This window comes from Chamaea fasciata, unplaced genomic scaffold, assembly GCF_029207755.1.
Source record: "Chamaea fasciata isolate MVZ Bird 193981 ecotype frontalis unplaced genomic scaffold, bChaFas1.0.hap1 SCAF_6, whole genome shotgun sequence".
Lineage (NCBI taxonomy): Eukaryota > Metazoa > Chordata > Aves > Passeriformes > Sylviidae > Chamaea > Chamaea fasciata.
In genome coordinates this window covers 61,921,940-61,942,262 of record NW_027094091.1, presented here as the reverse complement: position 1 = coordinate 61,942,262, position 20,323 = coordinate 61,921,940, and the positions used below count along the sequence as shown (strand labels likewise).

Below are 20,323 nucleotides of genomic sequence, written 5' to 3'. Positions count from 1 at the left end.
TGCATTTTCTTGATCTGTCCTTCTCTGTGCTGGAGCACATCCAGCTTCTCTCTCCTCTACTTGACCATTTATTTTCATAAAATTGTAGTAATTAGATATCCTGTCTCTGGAAGTGTTCAAGGTCAGGTTGGATGGGGCTTTGAGCAACCTGATCTAGTGGAAGATATTCCTGCCCATGACAGGATTATCTTTAACATCCTTTCCAACCTAAACCATTCTATGATTCTATGAAACTATGAAATGTATAGTTAATAAAAATCTTTGAGATATCTGCCCTTCTTTCACATATAGTTAAATTAACTGAGTTAAGAAAAAGTTTATAGCAGGCTGACAAATTGGGATCTGCATATCCAGTATTTATTTCATCTAGGTTTTTCTCCTTATGAAGATTTGCTTTAGAAACACCAAGAGAATGCAAGTGATTTCTAAATTTGAAAAGAACAGGAAGGTTTTGCTTCAGAGGTTCAGAAAGCTGTGGCATCTGAAAAGAGACTCCACAAAAACATCTTTGTCTCTACTGAGACATTGAAATGTTTGAACATTTTGGCTGATTGGTCTTGTTAAAAGGAGAAAAACCGTAATGAAGGCAACTATAAATGAAAGCAGCATATTGTAGAACAGAAAATTTGTTTTTACAGATTGTTCAAGATTGCTCTGAACAGGTGATTTTGAGGGGAATTTTGTGCTCAGCATATATAAATTTCCTATAAAAAATAAAGCGAGACAAGGAACTTTTTAAATGTCACCATGTCCAGCAGTTGCATTTTAGCTCTTATCTGATCGACATCTCCTCTGCACTATCATCCATTTTTCACTGAAGAGGCACAGAGGGGAAATGGTGGGGAGCTGAATGGCTGTAGTCCCTCTAAAGAAATATTTTTGGTGGCTGGTAGAGAAGGAATAGTATTTGCCACTCCCCAACATAATCCTGATTGCATCCATCTCAGTCAACCTTTTAATAACAGGATTAAGATGCATCAATAGAGGTTCAGGTGGGAAGAAAAAAAAAAAGAGAAAGAGAAAATCTGTATTGAGACAAGGACAGAAAAAACTGGGCTACAATACTAGTGAGAGTTTAAAAAACTCTCATGCTGCAAATTTTAAGACCAGTTTAGACAAACATCTGAAGGAAATTGTTTAGGTAAGACTGATTGTGTTTGGGATCAGGGGATCACCTGAAGATTTTTCAAAATTTCTCCCTCTCCTTTCAAGTACAATGAGAAATGACAAAGTAAAACAGTGGGACTAAGTCTCAGCCAAGGACAGAGTTCAGTGGTGCATCCCACCGCCTTTCCCTGTGCAATAAAGACACACAACCAGTGCGCTCTCATCAGGCAAGGAAGGAAGAGGGACCAGGCATGGATAAGAAAAAAAGGCATGTCGTTTCACTTTCTGATTAACTTAAAATTTGAAGTGGAAACAAATACTACTTTTTGCACCATTATATTGGATTATAAAATCTTCAAGGCTCCAAAGTGTCTGTTCAGCTCACCAACTTAATCTTACCTATCACTCTGCCTACATGCCCAGTACCAAACACTCACAACAATTACCACCACAGCAGCTGATTCTTACCATACAAGGAGAACAGTCAGATGCTCTGGGATCACTGAGCTTAAGTGCAGCAGAAGTTCTAAGAACTACTACAAGTGAAACTCCACTGTGGAGCAAACTGCTAAGAACAAAGCCTCAGTCTGACACATCACTGTTTTTCTCAGCGTCATCCCATTCACCACTACAAGTTTCCTACAAGATTCCCTTCTTTCGGTGAAATGCCAGTTCATCCTACCTGTGCTGCACAGGAGCAGCTGCTGTGACCTCCCCTCTCCCTTTAGGCTGTGATTATTACAGCCTAACTCCACCTCCCCTGTTACGCTACTTATTTGTTCAATTATTTTGCCAATGGCTTATCACACTGATTTTCACTCAAATTAAATGTAATAAAAACATATTTCAGGTTGTTCACCTATTGTGCTTGAATCACATGCAATTAACAAAACTCTTTGATGGAGTCCTCACTTAACATTCCTTCTGTCTCAGCGACCTTAACGTTACCGAACATCTGTTTCACTCTTACCTTGCACTGAAATGTTTTAGACAGATGTAGCTGCAAAAAGTCATTGACCTCAAAATTCAAACCCCTAATTTAATTACTCCTATGAAACCTATAGTTTGTGCATAATTAAGTTAGAAAGGAATGCAGTCACATACTGATTTTTTAACACTCCAGCAGAAAGGAAATCTTATCAAGAGAGCTCCCACAAAAAGCCACAGTAACCTGGAGACTGGAAATTTCAATGTCAATTGAACTCCTTGCCCTGAAGAAAGAAAAAGTCATCTAAACCTATTATTGTGCAAACCTGAAGGGGTCTCCTGTAGGCCTTTTATCATTTTGCATGTCTCAATTCCTTTTTCCAGTCTTTTTGTTTCTGATATGTGCACTGAGCAAATTGAAAGGAACAATCTGTTACTAATTACTCAGGTCTACTCTGCACTCCCTCCCAGCACAGCTGAATTCCAATGTGTGCCCACAAGGAGCAGCCTCCCCAGTGACCAGACAGACCTGGAAACAATCCTCTAATGCTACAAGCACCAGAGTCCCATTCCCATCACCTTTTGTGCCTTCCTATTTCAAACATCCTCCACACCAGCCCGGGTACACTGTAGAGCCTCTGCTCTCAGGGTAGTGTTCCTCTTTCCACTGCAAATATTGGCTTTCTGCAATCCTACATGATCCCTTTTACACTAACTACAAAAGTCAGCAAGTGTAGGACAACAAGCCAGCGACAACCATGCACCAGGCTGTATGTTCTGCTCCCAGAATTTGGTTCCTGCTTACAGAACCACAAGTGCCGCAATAAGGATTCTTGCCAGGATGGAAAGAGTGGGACTGGGGAAGATGACCTCATGTTGCCTGTCTGCACTCAAGAGAACTACTTTTATTTCTTCATAACATCATATTTGGCATTCAACTGCCTCCTAAAACCAAGGTGGAGCAAAGCACTTAAAGCATGTAATCATTCTAAATCTCTGGCCGTCTCTTAGGGGCTGAAATTTTTTTCTACAAAAATAATGACAATTTGGCCATTAATACAAGTGGCAACAGAATCAGCCATTTGAAGTGGATACATTTTCCCTGCCATTGATAAGGTCTGCTGCTCATTTTGCTCCCGCGTTTGTTCGCAAACACACATACCCAGGCAAAAATGTCACACAGGTGCCCCTGGCCTGGATGAGAAGTAATTAATTATTTACATTAAACAACTACCTGCTCAGTGTGCTATTTTTTTTTTCAATTTATATCATCTTTACCCTTCCCTGAAACCTAAAATTGGATACTTACTGATGCCAACAGCTGTAATAAGTTTAATTGCAAGTTCTGGGATCTCGCACTGCATGAAGAAAGGTTCCAAGATGTAGCGTCCAAATGCCAATGATATCACTGCCGTGGCAGCAGGGCTGGAGTAAAAAAAACAAAGTCACAGTTAATCTACAATAGTACACAGTTATTGTTCTTATTGGATCATGCTATAACTTCACTATCAGGGAACTGTGACCCTTAATTTTGGTGCTTTCTTGCAGCTTTGCTGACATGTACCGAAGTTGCTGAATGTAGCACTACTCAGTGATCCTGATCTTGAAAGCAACATTTTTTACCAGGGTGGCTCTTACAACTTCCATGTTGCAAAGCAGTCATAATCAAAAAGGAAAAGTATCAATAGAAATCTTCATTCACTGACTAGAAGTGAACATAGCCAGAATCAGATTACATGGGCAGTGCCCTGCACAAAAGTCAGTGAATCTTAGTGGCCAGATATATCTCGCCCCTTGGAGACACAAGCAAATGAATTGCATTCAAGCTGAGAATTCTGGTTTACTAAAATAAGGATTCAAAATCTACCGAGGTCTTTTATTAAATTCTGAGGCTGTCCAAATGGGATTTTCTAAACTACAAACAGAATTTGTTCCTTTTATTGACTAACAGTTTCCTAGCACTGCTAGTGAAAGCAAAAATCCCTGCAGTATACCATAGAATAGCATAAAACAAAGGAATATGAAGAAAGACATACTGTTTCTTTATTTGCTCAGTTAGTGCTTTTCATAGTAAGAGTTAAGCTCTCCAACACTCCACAAAGTTGTTACATTTACAAATTTGAAGTGCTTGTAATATTCATACAGCCTTTCTCTTAGAGAGAAGCCAATTGTTTGACCGAAGCCTTAGTACTGACACACATTAGTAGCAAATAAGCCTGTGCCTGCATGTTACTGTCCATGTTCCATTTGGGAGGACATTTTCACCCTTTTTAGGACAGCTGGTGGCTTCTGCATTTTATCACACACACGCTGCAGGACAGAAGGGCACACGATTCTCAGAGGATTTCTGAGTTGAAAAAGAGTCCATGAAAATTTCTCACAAAAAAATCTGCAACACCTCACTTCACAGAATTTTGATAAAAATTCTATGGAGCAGGATAAAAATTCTGCAGAGACGTCGTCGTTCTCCAACAAACAATAAAAGGATTTTCCACGAGGGAGTTGCAAACAACTTTTGTTGGAAACAAAACCCACTTTCTTTGTGTAATGACTCAACCCAGAAGTCACACACTGTGCTGGACCAAGCTACAGAGCAGCAGAGAACAGAACAATCCTCCCCAGTAAGTTTCTGCGTGGACGAGCAAGGTCCAGGCTTCTGCTGCACGTGCATTTCCCATGCATGAGGTTGTTCCTCTCACTGGCCAGCAAATGGCTTTGCAAATTTTGTCTGGATTTTCACAGACACCTACTGACTTTACCTCAGTGCAATATTTCTAATTCATATCAGAAGATCACCAGGTTTCCGGTTTTTAGGCACTGCATGCAGCCTGCCGTAAGTAATTTTGGAGTGCCCTAGATCAGATGGAAAGATCAGATCTTTGGAGCTGTCCCAGACTTTTTTCCTCAGTCCCCGCTCCTTTCCCCAGAAGTTGCATTTTACCCTCCCATTTCAAGGAAAAGCCTTTTTAAAGAAGCAGACATTGCTATCCACACCACTGTGTTTCTAGAAACATAGCTCCTAAATTACACCTCTAATGAATAGCCCTGCCTCTGACATTCCCACGCATTGGGGGAGATGTTGCTGGCAGTGCAGTCAATCAGTGGAGGGGGAAGTTCAAAGAATAGAACAGGATTGAAAAATTACACAGATGAGGTGTTTAGGGACACAGCTTAGTGGTAGACCCAGTAGTGCTGAGTTAATGGTTGGACTCAATGATCTTGGAGGTCTTTCCCAACCTTACTGATTCTGTGCTTTTCCTTTAGATCACAGTACTACAGGCAGGCCGGCAGGCCTCAATGGCTGTGTGCTCAGGAGCAGGTAGAGTAACCAGCTTTCACTGAAGGGAAGGATACAGGAAGGATAAGGACCAGATACAGATAAGGACCAGGGCAGGATCCCAGCACATACCACAGGTGAGTCAGGCACCTGGCAGCACACCCTCACCCAGCCTTTGTTTGGCAACCACCACAGTGAAGCTCTAGAGACAATGCATTCACACTGCTGTCTTCACTTCTTTGAAAAGTAGTTGTTGGGGGGTTTTTTTAGGGTATATATAAATATACATAAAGTACACACAACCTAGCTTTGAGAGAGAAAAAGGTTTGCAGTTGCTCTGAGTGAAAAGCAGTGCAGTGCAAGGCAGAACTAATCAGTATGTGGCCAGAGTAGTTAAGTGTGTCCTCCACTGTCAAGTAGTGGCTTTACACAGATGTATGAGGACAGAAAATGTCTATTTTGGCTGTGACTCCTCCACCAGCCTATGAGTGTGATAATCCGGTGATTTTTCAGAAGAAAAGCCAGCCTAGCTGCACTCTGTGTGTGCAACTTCATCGGCTGAAAACAAAAAATAAACACATACAAGGTCTCAAGTTCTTTGATAGTAGCAGTCAATTAGTTTCCTGATGCAGGAGTCAGATATAAAATTCCACAAAGAGTTTCAGCAGTGCTGCTCTGATCATCACAAGTTACAACATGTATGCCTTCCTCGCTGCCTCTCAGATCGGGTGATTAAAGAACCCACTGATACTCTCTCCCATGCAACATGATTATTTTCTGGGTGTGGGGCAGATCATGATGACTACAAGCATTTTCACAACACTCCTGGGACACTGTCATACGTAAAAAAAAATTATTTCGTGAGGAAAGGAATTTATGATGCCTGGTTTCTTATGGGTGTTTGTGCCTGGGTTAATAAGTTGCCTCTATCGAGCAAGGTGCAGATTTAGAGGGGGATTTCTAATGCTGTTCCCTTTTGTTGATTCTCTGATGTGAAATGATATAGCTGTTCACAGCACTGTGAAAACATGGGCCTCCATTCCACCGCCTGATTTTCCTTTTTGCCAAAAGGTTCATACAGTTGAGACATTTGCCCTTTCATCACGTTTGATGGAAATTATGCAGTTAACTCAAAGGTTACGTTTTGGTGGGGAGTTTGTGTTGGACCATCTGACATGCAAAGTTATTTCCTCTGGAAACAACGTAAGGACTTATAGATTCATAATGACTCAGCACCGTCAGCACTTTCAAACTCAACAGTCTATGCTAGAACTTGTCAGTGTTATGTAAACATAGTTGTGATTGGAAATGAGGCTTGTGCCTCCTTTGTGACTAATCTGCTGATTGAGGAAGAGAGGGGAAAGCAGTGCTAGGCAGCCTGAGGCGGAGATGGAGCATTCCCAAAGTCACTTTGTATAAGTGAGTTGCCCTGTTCTACACGTATCAAGATCTCCAAACTCAGCAAGAGTGTAAAAATAAGGAGAGAGGCTGCACGTGAGTTTGATACGTTGATCCATTTACATTATGAAAGCTTATTTTACATGATTCACCATCTTCATGTTGTAATTCTTCTGCACAATGTCAAAGGCTGCATGAGTCACAGGCAATACATCGGACATTTTAAGTAAATGAAGACAATGTTTCTTTATTTAGTCAATTAGGGCTTTTCAAAATAAGAGTAAGCTTCTCAACACCACACAGAAACAAAAATTCAGGGCTCAATTTGACATCTAAAGCATCCATGGTGCCCCTAACTCTGAAAACTACTGGACAGTAGTTTCACCAGGAGTTATTCCTGTACCCACAGACAGCAGTAATTGCTCCAGAAGGTAGTGCCAAGACTGAGAAAAGGTAAAAGTGACTTCCTTCTTTCACTCTACTATATCTAGGTATGGCTGACGACATTATCAGTGACACCAATGGACATAGTAACCATAGCAAAATTAAGGCAAGTAATTGAATTTTTGTGGCAGGAAGTTTTCTTATTTCCCCCATACATGCACATGTGTCTCCTTGAACACCTCAAAGCTGATAAGCAGAACAGCATTTTTAAACCCTCTGAAGCAATCATAGTAAAAGAACACAGTAAATTGACCAAAATATGTTTGGATTTTTTTTTTCCAACTGATATCAGAGATTTTTCTTAGTGACTGACAAATGCAGTGCCATCAGAGAAGAAACAGGGTCATGATATACTTACCGAATGATGAGAAGCTCAACCCAGACCCTTACAAATGCAGGTAACGGGCCAAAGGCCTCCAGGATATAGGTGTAGTGACCACCAGATTTCTTAATGCATGTTCCTAGCTCAGCATAGCAGAGGGCACCTGTGAGAATTCAACAGTGCCAACATGAGAGAGATCCAGAAATACCTATCAAAACATTTATAGCCTAAACAACAGAACTGTCGTGGTATCACAACTACTTTTTGTATATTTTAATTTTTTTCCAATTAATTTTGCAAGTTTTAACTCATTCAGCTAGACATGCAGTAAACCAAACCATTTATCCAATAATATTTAAAGGCACTGGACAAGCCATTTGCAGTGTTACTACTCTGCATCTTCTGAAGAGGGACGATATAATGGGGTGTCACACCAGCCACCCTACTTCCCAGGCAGCCAGACTGCACTACTAAATGAAAGATTTCTGACACATTTGCTTGTTATCAAAGGCTGATCTACTCCTTTCAGCCTTAGAGGTGCCTGGCTCAGACTCTGGAGGTCTGAAAACTGTATTACCTCTCCTCAGCCATGGACAAAAGCAACCAAATGGCCAAAATTTGGAAGCAGGATCTGCAGAATAAGAATTTTCCTCAGCAGTACTCCTAACATCTTACGTACAAAACTCAGGGGGTGGCTTAGTCGGCTTTTCAACACTGGTGGAGTGTTTTTGTGTGCTACAAATGCAGTGAAAGGTCAGGAACCACCAGCCAGCTACAAAGCCGAGGATTCACAGCTCCAAAGGTGGAGCCCATCAATAGTGTTCCACAACAAATAAACATAGGCAGCCCTCCCGGAAGACTCTGAGAAGCCAGCAATAAATAGTAATAAAATTTGTTAGCACTGCATCACACAGAGTTAAGATCAGAGACATACATGAACTCATTCCAGCTCTCTTCCCTGCTCGCCTTTAGGTCACAACACTTTCAATTAAAGTTAAGAACTACAGTTGTCAAAACCACACCACAAGTACAAGCCCATTAAAGCTGTACCATATGATGACAAATTGTCCAGCATTGCTCATTTGATTTTGTTTGGGGTTTTGCAAAAATTGTGGCAACTTTTATCCTCTACTCTTTAGCTTACCTGAAGATGTGTTTAAGGAACCCTTACGGCCACATTTTAAAAAAAGTTGTTTCTGCGTTTTCTTTTGCCAGCCTCTTCTGCTGAGGTTCAGGATGAAATGAATTTGTATTTTAACATATGTTATAAACACAGCCTCAGCAAGGCCTTATGTGACCTCTACGTGTGATTTAATTATAACTGAGTCATGCAGGGAACTAAAAAATAAAGTATTAAGAAAAAAAGCAAGAACAACCAAAAAACAAACCAACTGTAACGGGTCCCTTCTGAGAACAAGATACTACCTTTCGCTGTGCCAAATTACACAGTTCTTCATATCTAGAGGTCTGGAAAACGACCTAAAAATCTGTCTGATAAAAGAGAGAGGGGTTTTTGTGTTTCGGTTTGGGTTTTTTGTGGGGCTTTTCTTTTTTGTACAGACTTAACTTCACAGCCAGAAGATTACTACTACTAAAGGTACAGCCATAAATGCAGCGCTTAAGCAAATTCTAGGTTAAGCAACTCAAAAGACCAAGTTCTTTTGACAGGGTTACAAAGAGCATCTGAGATTTTTCTTGACAGGGGAGTTTTGTTACAGGCAGAACTTCCACATTTATACAAGAGATTATGCTGCACATTGTAGCCATACATTTACCATTTGACCTAAATTGTTCCTAACTTACTCGGACTGTTTGTTTGCTCTGGGTGGGTTTAGCCTGTAAAGAATATTTCTTTGAAGCTCAGAGCCAATTTACAAGGTGGCATTTGCATGTTCCGCCTATTAAGTAGACACTTAGTACCTCTTTGTCCTCTTCACCTCCTGCCAGTAAACAAGTAGTTTCCCTTTTAAATAAAGCCAATATTCATGTTAGTTGTTCAGTTTCTTTGAGATTAACTCATTAAATAGGTCAATGAACCCTCTGTCCCACGGGGGCCAGGGTGGGGTTTTCCTCTCTCAATGAGGGTTTTGTGTACGGAACAACTTAACTGGACTTCTTCAGAATCCAGCACTCTTCAAGAATACAAAGAATTAGCAAAAAACTCCCACAATAAGCAGGCCGGCAATAAAACTCTCAGAGCAAATTTGCTTCCATCAGGCTGTGTTTTGTAGCCCAGTCTTTCAAAGCAACATCATGAGTGAGGAAGGAAGAAAAAAAAAACCTGGGAAGAAGGGTCATCAGTATTACTGTTTTGCTGCCCTTCATGCCAATACTGCTTACATACAGTGGGAATTATTCCTCTCAGACCTTGCTCTAGCCTCTCGGGAGCTAGGTTGAGCTGTCTAAACATTTCAGAGGTATTCAAGCAGCGTGCTCATCCAGCTGCCGGGGGCTTTACAAGCTAACCATAAATTCGTTTAACAGACAGGAGAAAAAATACACATACAGCACATTCTATAGGAAAAAAAAGCACATTTGGTTTTCCTTATCCTTCAGGGACCCATTAAAAAAAAAAAAAATTACGGTTCCAGCTTTCACAGGCTGGTACCAGGAGTGGAGAGACAGGGGTTGCAAATCTTTGCACTCCACAAACCCATCGTGTAGCACAGACCTTCTGTAGTCCCATTGGTGCTCTGGCTCTGCACTCTGACTTCCTATCCAATAGCAAAATCAGAGAAATAATCGCAATAATTCACCGGCTGCCCCTCTAGACCAATTAGAAACTTTTCAGGGACTTACCAAAAAGCGAGAGGATACCACACACTGTCCAGACAGTCAAGGACATGCCCACGCTGCCTGTGTTCTTCAGGATGCCTTTGGGAGAGATGAAGATGCCAGCTCCAATGATGGTGCCAATTATGATGGATATCCCCCTCAAAAGCGTCACTTTCTTCTTCAGCACAACTTTTCCCTCCCGGGCTGGCTGTCCGCTGTCCATAGAGGACAACTTGCCATTAGCTTGTCCCTGCAAGTAGCTTCCATTAGAGACCGTGGGCACAGCAGCTTTCCTAAACATGCTACAGTGCCACCAGCACACTGCTGGCAAGCACAGGCAGAAAAGTTTTCAGCAGAAACCGAAGGGGTGTTTTTTTTCCCCTCTCTATGTAGCCAACTACTTTGTCACTTCCTCTTATCTTTCCAACTGCTCCTACACACAGGTAACAAGCTCCTGAAGAGTGTGTGAGCCCTTCCTGTGATCCAAGCCCAGCACAGGAACACCTGCGTTTCCACACTGTGGTACTGCCCTATCATTGGAAACCAGCTCAGCTTCCGCATGGACTTGTATTTAAGCTCTTGTCATACCAAGTTACTCTAGGCTGAATGATGATGCAAATTCTCCAGGTTTGCATCAGCCATTTGAGAAACCGCTGGCATTAGTCAGCATTTCTCTTTTTTTTTTTCTTTCCCCTTTCTTTTTCCTTTTTAAACCTCAGGGGCATGTTGTGCAACTGAGCCGGGGGTGGTGGTAAGAACAAAGCGCTCGCAAGCAGCCCGAGCTAACCCTCGCCAATCAATGCAAGCACATCACCCTCGACACCCGACACACACTCCCAATTTTATTTTTTTTTTTAAGCAGCTCAGAGCCAGAAACAAAAGCCTGCCTAAACACAAAGCTCGTCAGAGCACAAGGGGAAAAGAAATCAAACAGGATACGTCATTCCTGGGTCTAATCCAATTTCATTCTCGAAAAACTCTCAACAAAAGTTAAGTTTGCGGGAGCTGAACTTGTAGCGTCGCAGCTGACCAGCCTGTCCCACGTCCATGTTACTAATTTGGAAATCTCTGCAGGGGCCGGGACCCACCGTAAGGGATCCGTACAGCCCCAGTGTTACCCCGAGTTACTTAGCAACACTCCCCAGCCAGCCCAAGGAGCACGCAGGGGTTTTTTCCACGGAACAGGCATTCCCGTAGGTGCAGCTGGCTGTCGGGATGTCGGGAAACAGCCCCACAACACCACTGCTTTGTTAAAATCACACTGCAAAGGTTTACAGCCACCCCGCATGAGCGACCCAGAGCACAGGAGCTCCAGCAGCTCGGGAATCGGAACGGGATTTTTGTGTTCCCGCAGAGCTCCCCTGACCAGATAAACAGGTAATCAGATGCATAAATACATTCGCTTCACCTGAGCAATTAGAGTGTTAAAAAGAGGGACATTCTCCTAAAACAGATCAAAAATCAGTAGCCTTCAAGCACTTTTGACCGAATCGAGGGACAGCCTTTATAATATATGCCAAAGGGGAGAAATTCTTGGTGGTATAACTATTGCAGCTGCTAATAGCTTCAGATTAGATCAGTGAAGTGAGACGTTATTGCTGCAGTTACTGCTCTTACAGGTATTGCTTAATTAGTACCTAGGTTTGGGAGTAAAAATAAAATCAGTTAAACCACTTTATCCTTCAAAAAGCACGCACTGAGCTCAGAGCACAACTGTGCTTTCAAAGTTATGTGAGAAAAAAGAAACCCTGGACTACCAGCATGCTACAGCTGTAAAACTTCAGTGCTTTTAAAGCCTCATATTTTCGGTTACAGCTCACCTGAAATAGTTGGCACTGAGATAAAAGAAGGCATTTAAAAAGCTTATCTGGTTTAAATGAATACAGGTAAAAAGCAAAGTGATTGTAGCTTTTGAGTGCAGAGCAGCCCGGTTTTCTGAACATATCCTATTTCTGCCTCCACCTACTGATGTGCTCAGTAGCTGAACCTTCCCTTCCCTGTCCAGCAGCCCACGTGTGACTGCACAGGCTGACGGCAGGCAGGACCTTCTCTGTCACCCCACGGTCCAAACCAAGCCAGTTTCCATGGCACTAGTTACAAGTAAAGCCAGGACTGGGTGGCATGTTGTGCCAAGTCATTTTCCCTTGATGCACGTTCCCCCCAACAAGATCAGGCAACTGGATCAAATCAAACCAGCAAAAACCATTAACCGGAGAACTGAGCTGGGCTGCTGACCCTTATTTCAATTTTCAAAGGCTTTTTAATGAAGAAACACATGACATCTTCAAATATCTGATACTTTAAGGTAGACGTTCTTAACTAATGTTTACCCTTTATTTACACAGGAAGCTGGTTCCAAGATCAAACCAAAAGCTCAGTAACCAGACGGCCCGAGGCAGCTCCCAGCAAGCCACTGTCTGCAACAATCATCCGGTGCAAGTGTTGGGCAGCCTAATGGCTTTCAAATATCATTTGATTACTAGCCAGGAGAATACATGTTTCCCCTCTGGGCATAGCAATTAACACTCTCCCACACAGGGGGGGGGAAAAAAAAAAAAAAAGAAAAAAGAAAAAAAAAAAAAAAAAAGAAAAAAAAGGTGCTGGTTCCTTCAGCGGTATGGGGATAGCATGCATGCAAAGCTTGTGAAATTCCCAGGGAAATTTATAAGGAAGGCTGGATGCAGAAAACTCCTTTTCCTAGCTCCTGGCAACTTGCTAGCCATCTCATTATTTGTAGCCTTCCCAGGGAGTATGTTTGCGCACACTGCTTCTCAATGCTGTCCACTAAAAATAGGAGCTTTTCTCCATTGAGTTCCAGCCTTACTTCCAATTATTAGTTCCACTCAGGGTAAGGAACACTTCTTTTGTGTTTGGTGTTGATTATTTGTTATATTCTGGGAATTTCATGAGAATTTTCCATCAACTGAGCCCAGTCCTGAGGAGGTCATGAAGCTGGAAGAGGGTCAAAACTGTCTGCTGACCCCACTCACAGTACACTCACAAAATCTCTTCTGATTATTTGTATCTCACCAGCCACTTTTACTTCAATTATTCATCACAGAGCAAGGCCCACTATGTAAACACAACAAACAATGCTCAGTGTCTTTTCAAAGAGCTTTTCTGAAAGCAGAGAGCTTAACCTGTCCAACACTCAGAACGGCCCCATTCTTCCATTTAAAAAACCACTCTAAAAGCAGAACAAAAAGGTATATAAGGTGCAATTTTCTTTAGACTGATGAAATTATTTGAAGCGTGTTTCTAAAAAATATGTTCTGAAAATAAACCTTCAGCCCCTAATGGCATCTGGCATTGTTCACAGCCTTTTTATTTTTTCTCTCTGGTTGTTTGTTTGGTTTTTTTTTCCAGTTCATAGACATTTTCTCCTGAACAAACATTTTAGAGCTTAACTGAGATCATCACTATGAAACAGTTTCCTCTTGAATCTCACCACCAGCCCTGATCAATCTATCCACTGTCTGGTCCAAACAAAAATCCCTACCAGAAAAGCCTACAAGTCCTTCACCTACACTCTGCAAAGAGCTAAAGCATCAGCCAGAAGATCCAGCAGCCCAGACTGGTTGCCTGAATGGCCTCTCACCGTATGTATAACCTTCCTGCCAGCTACACCATTCTTCTCAGTGCTTGAGCATCACAGGGAATAATACCTCAGTACCTCAGGCTGAACACACCTGACACGGTGTTACCCCCATTTTTCACACTAATAGAGTGTCTCCCAACACCTGGACACAGCTGTATCTTTCCAAAGAAGGTACAGTTTTAGTATTTCCCCCGGGGAATGCTACAAAACACACACAAAAGCATTCACCTTTATGGTAATGCTACAACAAACACAGTAGAGTGAAGGACCTAAAGCTCCATCCTGAACTTGAGTTCCCAATCCTCAAGCCCACAGAAACTCTGTAATTTCTAGCTGTAGAGAGCATACCTTGACAATGTTTCCAGGCATTTGTCTATCAGCTTATTGCATCAAACAAATCCAAGGAGTCACAAGTCAAGCCTCGAGCCACACATTGCCACACTGACTGGAGACACAGAAATAAAAGAGGAAGTACTGCAAGACTGAAGAGGCGAGGAAAGCCCCAAACTCTCATATGTGGGTGGCATGGCATGAAAAAATGTTGTTTAGAAAACTGATCTCAGTCTTCTGTGTATAATGCCAAGTTGTTTGTGAGCTTCAGAAAGCAGCCCTGTAGAAAGGCAGCAGTCTGGTTTCAAATGTCAAAGGATGGCAAAATACCTAGAAGTATTTGTTTCACGTAGATAATCTAGAACTGAGAAGTTTTGCTTAGGGATTTTACCTCCTATTGTAGTGTTGAGAACTAGTATTGGGGGGGGGGGGGGGGGAATAACTACAAACATTTTAAAATTAACATTGAGAATAAATCATCATGAAGTAACAAAAATCTCAGCAGATTGGGACAGATTTTTAAAGTTTTAATGCAAGCAAAGAACTGTGAGAATATCAAAATACTTTGTTATCTCTACTACAGGTCAAATCTTTAGTTAAAAATGGAACCACTGAGAATGTTGGGGGGGTGCGTTATTTTGTAGTCAGAGTCTTACAAATTACTTAATTATTTTGCATTCCACTTTGTGCTGGATACAAACATATTTAGCATCAAAAGGAAAAATGAGAAGGAATGAAATACACATCCAGCTCACAAATTTTAAAAATAAGAGAAAACCTCTATAAGAAATCCAAAAGCAATTCAGGTATTTTTTCCTGTATTCTAAAGGAAAAAAAAGTCAAAAGCTTCCAACAAAATGCAGGAAGCAAATAAAAATCTGATATAAAGGAGACTGCAGGCAACAGCAGTTTAAAAGGCAAATGCTTCTGAAAGTTTCCATGTCTTCAATTTGCTGATAGCTGCCAGTCAATTTTCAGCTGGAAAAGATGGAAAGAAAAAGGGATTTTAGAAATCCCTATTTTTCTCACTATTAGAGCTCTATTTCAAAAGACATGATGAATTTAGCTGGATGGTTTGACAGTTTAATGGGTCTTTTTTAAGCAGACAGGAATCATTAGCACCTGGTATCAAGCATGAAAGCTCCACATGAGAGAAAGCCAATTCTCACTGAAGCCCTGTGGATGTGAAAACATAAGTGTGTTTTGTCTCATTTTTCATATCTGGGATATATATAATCATAACCTAAGCAAAGCTGCGCATAAATATTATTCTTGAGTTTTCTGTGTTTGCATTTCTCATTAGCAGAATGAGACAACAATTTTCAGACTCCCCATGTTATTTTTCCTCAGCTTTTGAATGCAAACACTGACAAACGCCACTGCACTCAAGAAATCAAGACCTCAGGGTAAATTTCCATTAAAACTGCATGTGCCAGATACCTGGCATGATGGAAAGATTGCTGGCAGCTTCAGGGAGTCAGGATTTTACTTCAAAATGACTCAGGCTAGGCTGGGCATGTGAAGAGAACAGAATTAATTGGCACTTCAGACAAAAAAAAAAAAAAAACAACCACCTTTTTGAAAAACTCAAATAGAGACAGAATTAGCACTGAGAATGTTTTCTAACCCACTTCTCCATTTTTTGTGGGAGAATTCTTCATCGTAAATAAAAAGTTTGTAATGTGAAGAAAACATACAACAACTGCATAGATTGTCAAAATTAACCTTGGCTCTTTAGCAATTCCATTTTCACTTTTATTGTATTTTTCATAAAATTCATACAGTATCATTTTCCATTTGCATCACTTTTCTATTTGATCAGGTGCTGAATTTTCTGTGAATCATGCTTTTCCACTATAAATCATACCTTTCTTTTTTTTTTTTAAGGGTTAATAATACTTATCGAGTTCACAGGTGTGACAGGTAGATTCAGCTGCTGAATTTTGTTATGAAAAGAATCTATGCAAAATCTTGGAGAGGAGAATTCAAGAACCTAAGCAAAGTTTTAATTTACTGACCACTTAGTGGGGAGATCTTTCAGATCTCTTGTCATAATCTGAAGCCCAGTTCCTTACTTCCACCCTTAACAGAAGGTCACCTTTCTATCCCACCAGATTAAGCAAGCTCATTCCCCTTCTGCTGCGTACAATTTAGACTAGATAGAGAACACGTCCAAACTTCGATTTGATTTTTCTTAAGCAGGAAAACTACACTCTTACCCAAGAATAATTGCAATGGGAATTAGAGATCCCATTTTGTTCTCATTCTTGTCTCAAACACCATATGCAGAAATACTCGCAGTCTTTCCCTTTTGGTCCTTTTAATGTAGATGTTTTGTGTCTGGTGACCAAACAAATCTTGGTTGGAGCACTGTGCATGTCATGAATGCAGCAAGGTCAGGCTTCAGTCAAGCTCTGGGGTGGTCAGGGCTTCTTTAGCAGCAGTGGCACAACATCTCCATCAACAGAGATGGACAGCAGCATCTCAGTTAAGGGTTGAAGCAGTGACAGGGCTTGCCACAAGAAGGGATTTAACCTGCAGATAAGCAAAAGCACGTACATGCCCAGAAATGTTTCAGCAGTGACTGGCAGCCAATCACTCACACAGACATGGCAGTTTAGGGTTGAAATGCAGCCTGTGGATCCTACAGGGAATCATTTTATTGGCATCTAAATACACATACTTTGTCTTCTTGAAGTATTAAAAACTCCATCAGAAGAAAAGCAGTTGCTTGGAGCACCGCCAGGGTGCTTCAGCAGTTTGTACCAGTGCAGCTCCATATATTATTCCCACGCTTCCACAGAGAGTAGGATTTCAGTGCTGAGGTCAGCCTCTGTTTTTACTTTGAAAATGAAGTTCCTATTTTTCACATTCACAATCCACTCTTCAGAGGCACTGTCTATTCAAGCATAATAATTTTACTATGTATTGTGACATTTAGTTAGATTAAGAAGTCAGTGTATGGCAGATGGACATAGTATCTGGGCTGGACGAGGATATTTCTGACTTGCCTCTTCTAGACTTTAAAATTTTGTGCAAAACAGCTACCATGCCAGAAATATGCCCTCTTTCTCCTCCACACATTTGTGAGGAGGTACAGTTTACCCAGATCCTGAGAAGTTCAGTCTCCAGGACAACAAAATGGATTTCTAAGCACATTTCAAACTCATGCTTCACACATAAACTTAGAAATAGTCAACAGCTCAACCCTCTCTGTGTATAATGCACCACTTCCTGCATTTTTCCATACTTTCCACCTTTAATCTAGTACAAAGATTAAGAGAGGAGGCTTTCCTATCAAATGTTTCTACTCTTATCATATCTTTTACAACAAAATGGACAGTAACCTCAGAGTTCTATTCTTCTTTATTAACACCTTGCTCGCACTTCAAAGAGGAGAGTTGACGACTCTGTAAGAAGGCACAGTTTGAGGGCTCTTGCCTTAAAATAAATGAATATAATCAGTATTGTTCACACTTTTCTAGAGGCTTCACGGCCCTAACAGTCCCCTCACAGGGGATGGGTGCAGAGAGGGATTCAATAAGATAAAAACTCTCACACCTCTAACACACACAGCTGAAATTTGGAGCTAATATACGGAGTGGAAAACATATCTAGTCAGCTGTCTCTACAGCTAAAGCAAATCCTTCCCACTGCATAACCTCTCCTACACTGAAGTGGCTCTCCCCTTGACTATGCAACCCTGAATATATATGTACCTCTTTTATTGAATACCCATCTGCTGAAACAAAATACAAATTGTACTGGAGTTAAAACAGCACACCAAGTTAACTGTGGTCGTTTTCAAGTAGCACAAGACCTCCCTGTAAAAGATATTCTGTGGTAGACAGAAGGGTTGCAGAGAGGGAGTACAGAAAGATGCTGCACTATTAATCACGTGAACACTTACCGCAGAATAGGTCAAAATACCACAGAAATTTAAGTTGGGGAAAACTTGAGCTGCTCCTGTATCAATTTCTCTTCAGGTTACACAAAGTAGGCTTTTATCTATTCTTAATTTAAACAAGAAATAAATGTTTACTTGGACAGGAGTATAGGTTAAACAGAGAAATTACATTGATCATCTGAGTTAATAATTTCAACACCTTTTGTTAATAATTATCTTCAATTTATAAAACCTTCAGAGAAATTAAGGAAAATAGCCAAATTCAGCTTTCTGAAAACAACATATTTATCATATATATCTCTCCTCAGACATAACAGCAATGAATCTGCTACATAAGAGATATCTTGCCATTAGTTGTTGCTTTATTTTAGTTTTTGATCATTAATTCTCACCCTTTTTTTGTTCCACCTGAAAACACACTCAGTAAAGTCAGAACTAAAGTAGGAGCCATTTCCATTTGAATTTATTCTTACTTTCATATTTTTTCATGCCCCTTTCCAGCAGGCAGTGAATGCCCAAGTCTCAGTGAATCTTCATGAATAATGTAGAATTCACTCTTTGACGCAGATACCCATCATTATCCCAAATAGCTCAACTAAACCTTCACCAAGCAAAGTAGCTTAACCCAGAGCTTTACACTGTCCTGCCTGCCCCTCAGGCCATGCCAGTTCTGCACACTGGAGGAGGTGGACATAACCAGACAGCTGAGCCAGTTTTGTGCGGCCACACCAGTGCACAGACAAACAGAAACCCTGGTGAGGAGACAGCAGTTCCCAGATTGCCTTTTGGCATTGCTGTCATTCCTGCTTCCCACCAGAGCAGAGTCAGCTCAGAGTCCAAAGACAGGAATTTCTATTTTTCTCGAAGCAGAGCAAGAATGAGCAATATCATTAAAATAGGAACTACTCCATTAGAGGTAATTAAGAAGTAATTTCTCTGATTCTCCTCCTCCACTGGTCATCCCCTTCCAAATGGGAAAGGCTTTGTTGTTTCTTTATCATAAAGGGAGAATAGAAGAGGCAATAATCCAGAAGTTCCAGCAAGTCCCATAACCAGAGTAGAGAGCTTTTTGCTCCTTTTGGTATGGACAGCCTTGCTAGTCTTCACAAAATGGAGGATATCACCATGAAGGATAAAGGACTGAAAGGTCAAATTAGTAAAGAATTTTATTTTCTATAATGTATTTTTCATTATATTTCCAATACTGCTTCTCCTGACAAGAGCTGTTCTGAACAGACTGGAGAACAAAGAAATCCTACCTCCTAACAATTGTCCTGTCAAAAAACTGGAAATGAGAAATGATGCTCTGAGTCACAGTCCATCTTCCTACCTGTCCCTTCATCTCCCCATGGAGGGTACAAAGACCAGTTTTTCTGTAAGTGTTCCCTTTCCTCTTGGTTTGTGCATGGCAGACAAATTTCAGAGATTCTTTTACATCCACTGTTTTATTTTTATCTTCTGAGCTTATTCTACCTTATCTATCCAGATATGCAAAATCCACTGCTATAAACTTCAGCATCTCCTAATAAGTGAATTCATCTTGGGGTAGAAGGCTCATACATTTTTATTTCTACTTGCATGATCTTGCATTTAATTCCTCTTCTTCCCTTCTGATAATTAATTACTTGGGAGCGTGGAGAGCGAGGGAAAGGTGAGGAGAAAAGCCAGGAATTGTGCCAACCTCAGGTTTGAAAAAGTAGTTCTCTTCTCTATTTTGGCAGCAAAGTTTCGCATTAGTTGTTTGGCATTCCTTAACTGTAGCTGTTACTACATTTTGTTTATAAGAGGAAATTGTCAGAGTATGCAAAAGTAATTCCAAAGATAAAAAGCAGGAATGGTTTAGCTCCTGTGTTTTGGATTTTCATATGTCTGTTGGCAGTTTCTGTAATTGAAGCAGCAGATTCATAGCTCAGCACCACAAAATACATAATGAGGTGTAACTACTAAAGTATACCAGGTTAAAAGGAAATCTGCCACTATTTTGTTCAGAAAATAAGTCCTGAAAGGAAAAAAAAAATCTGGGAGCAGATCAAAGCATGCACCGGTTTGTTTCTTCCCCAAAAATATGTGTCCAGGTGCTCAACTATCACCCAGAGAGTGATATTTTGGCACAGCAGGGAGAATGCAACTAAGAATGAAGGAACTTCTTGTTCCTTCCTCTGCAACTTGCTGACAGACTACTCTGCATATTTTAACAGAGAGTGGATGAAGGGCCCTTGTCCCTGTTCAGGAATGAAG

General features: G+C 41.0%; 1 protein-coding gene across 2 annotated transcripts in view; it reads right to left on the bottom strand.

Annotated features, from left to right (window-relative positions):
* Positions 1-19,483, bottom strand: part of SLC7A11 (solute carrier family 7 member 11) — a 66,619-nt gene extending 47,136 nt beyond the window's left edge. The window contains exons 1-4 of one of the 2 annotated variants that reach the window (XM_066186635.1): positions 19,416-19,483; positions 10,275-10,500; positions 7,512-7,638; positions 3,344-3,459 (exon numbers count right to left, since the gene is read on the bottom strand). In XM_066186635.1, coding sequence (XP_066042732.1) covers positions 3,344-3,459; positions 7,512-7,638; positions 10,275-10,500; positions 19,416-19,427 — 481 coding nt within the window. In that variant the 5' untranslated portion in view covers positions 19,428-19,483. Of the gene's footprint in view, positions 1-3,343; positions 3,460-7,511; positions 7,639-10,274; positions 10,552-19,415 lie in introns of those variants that run through there. The other variant, XM_066186634.1, reaches the window with a different exon arrangement.
* Between the last annotated feature and the right edge of the window lie 840 nt (positions 19,484-20,323).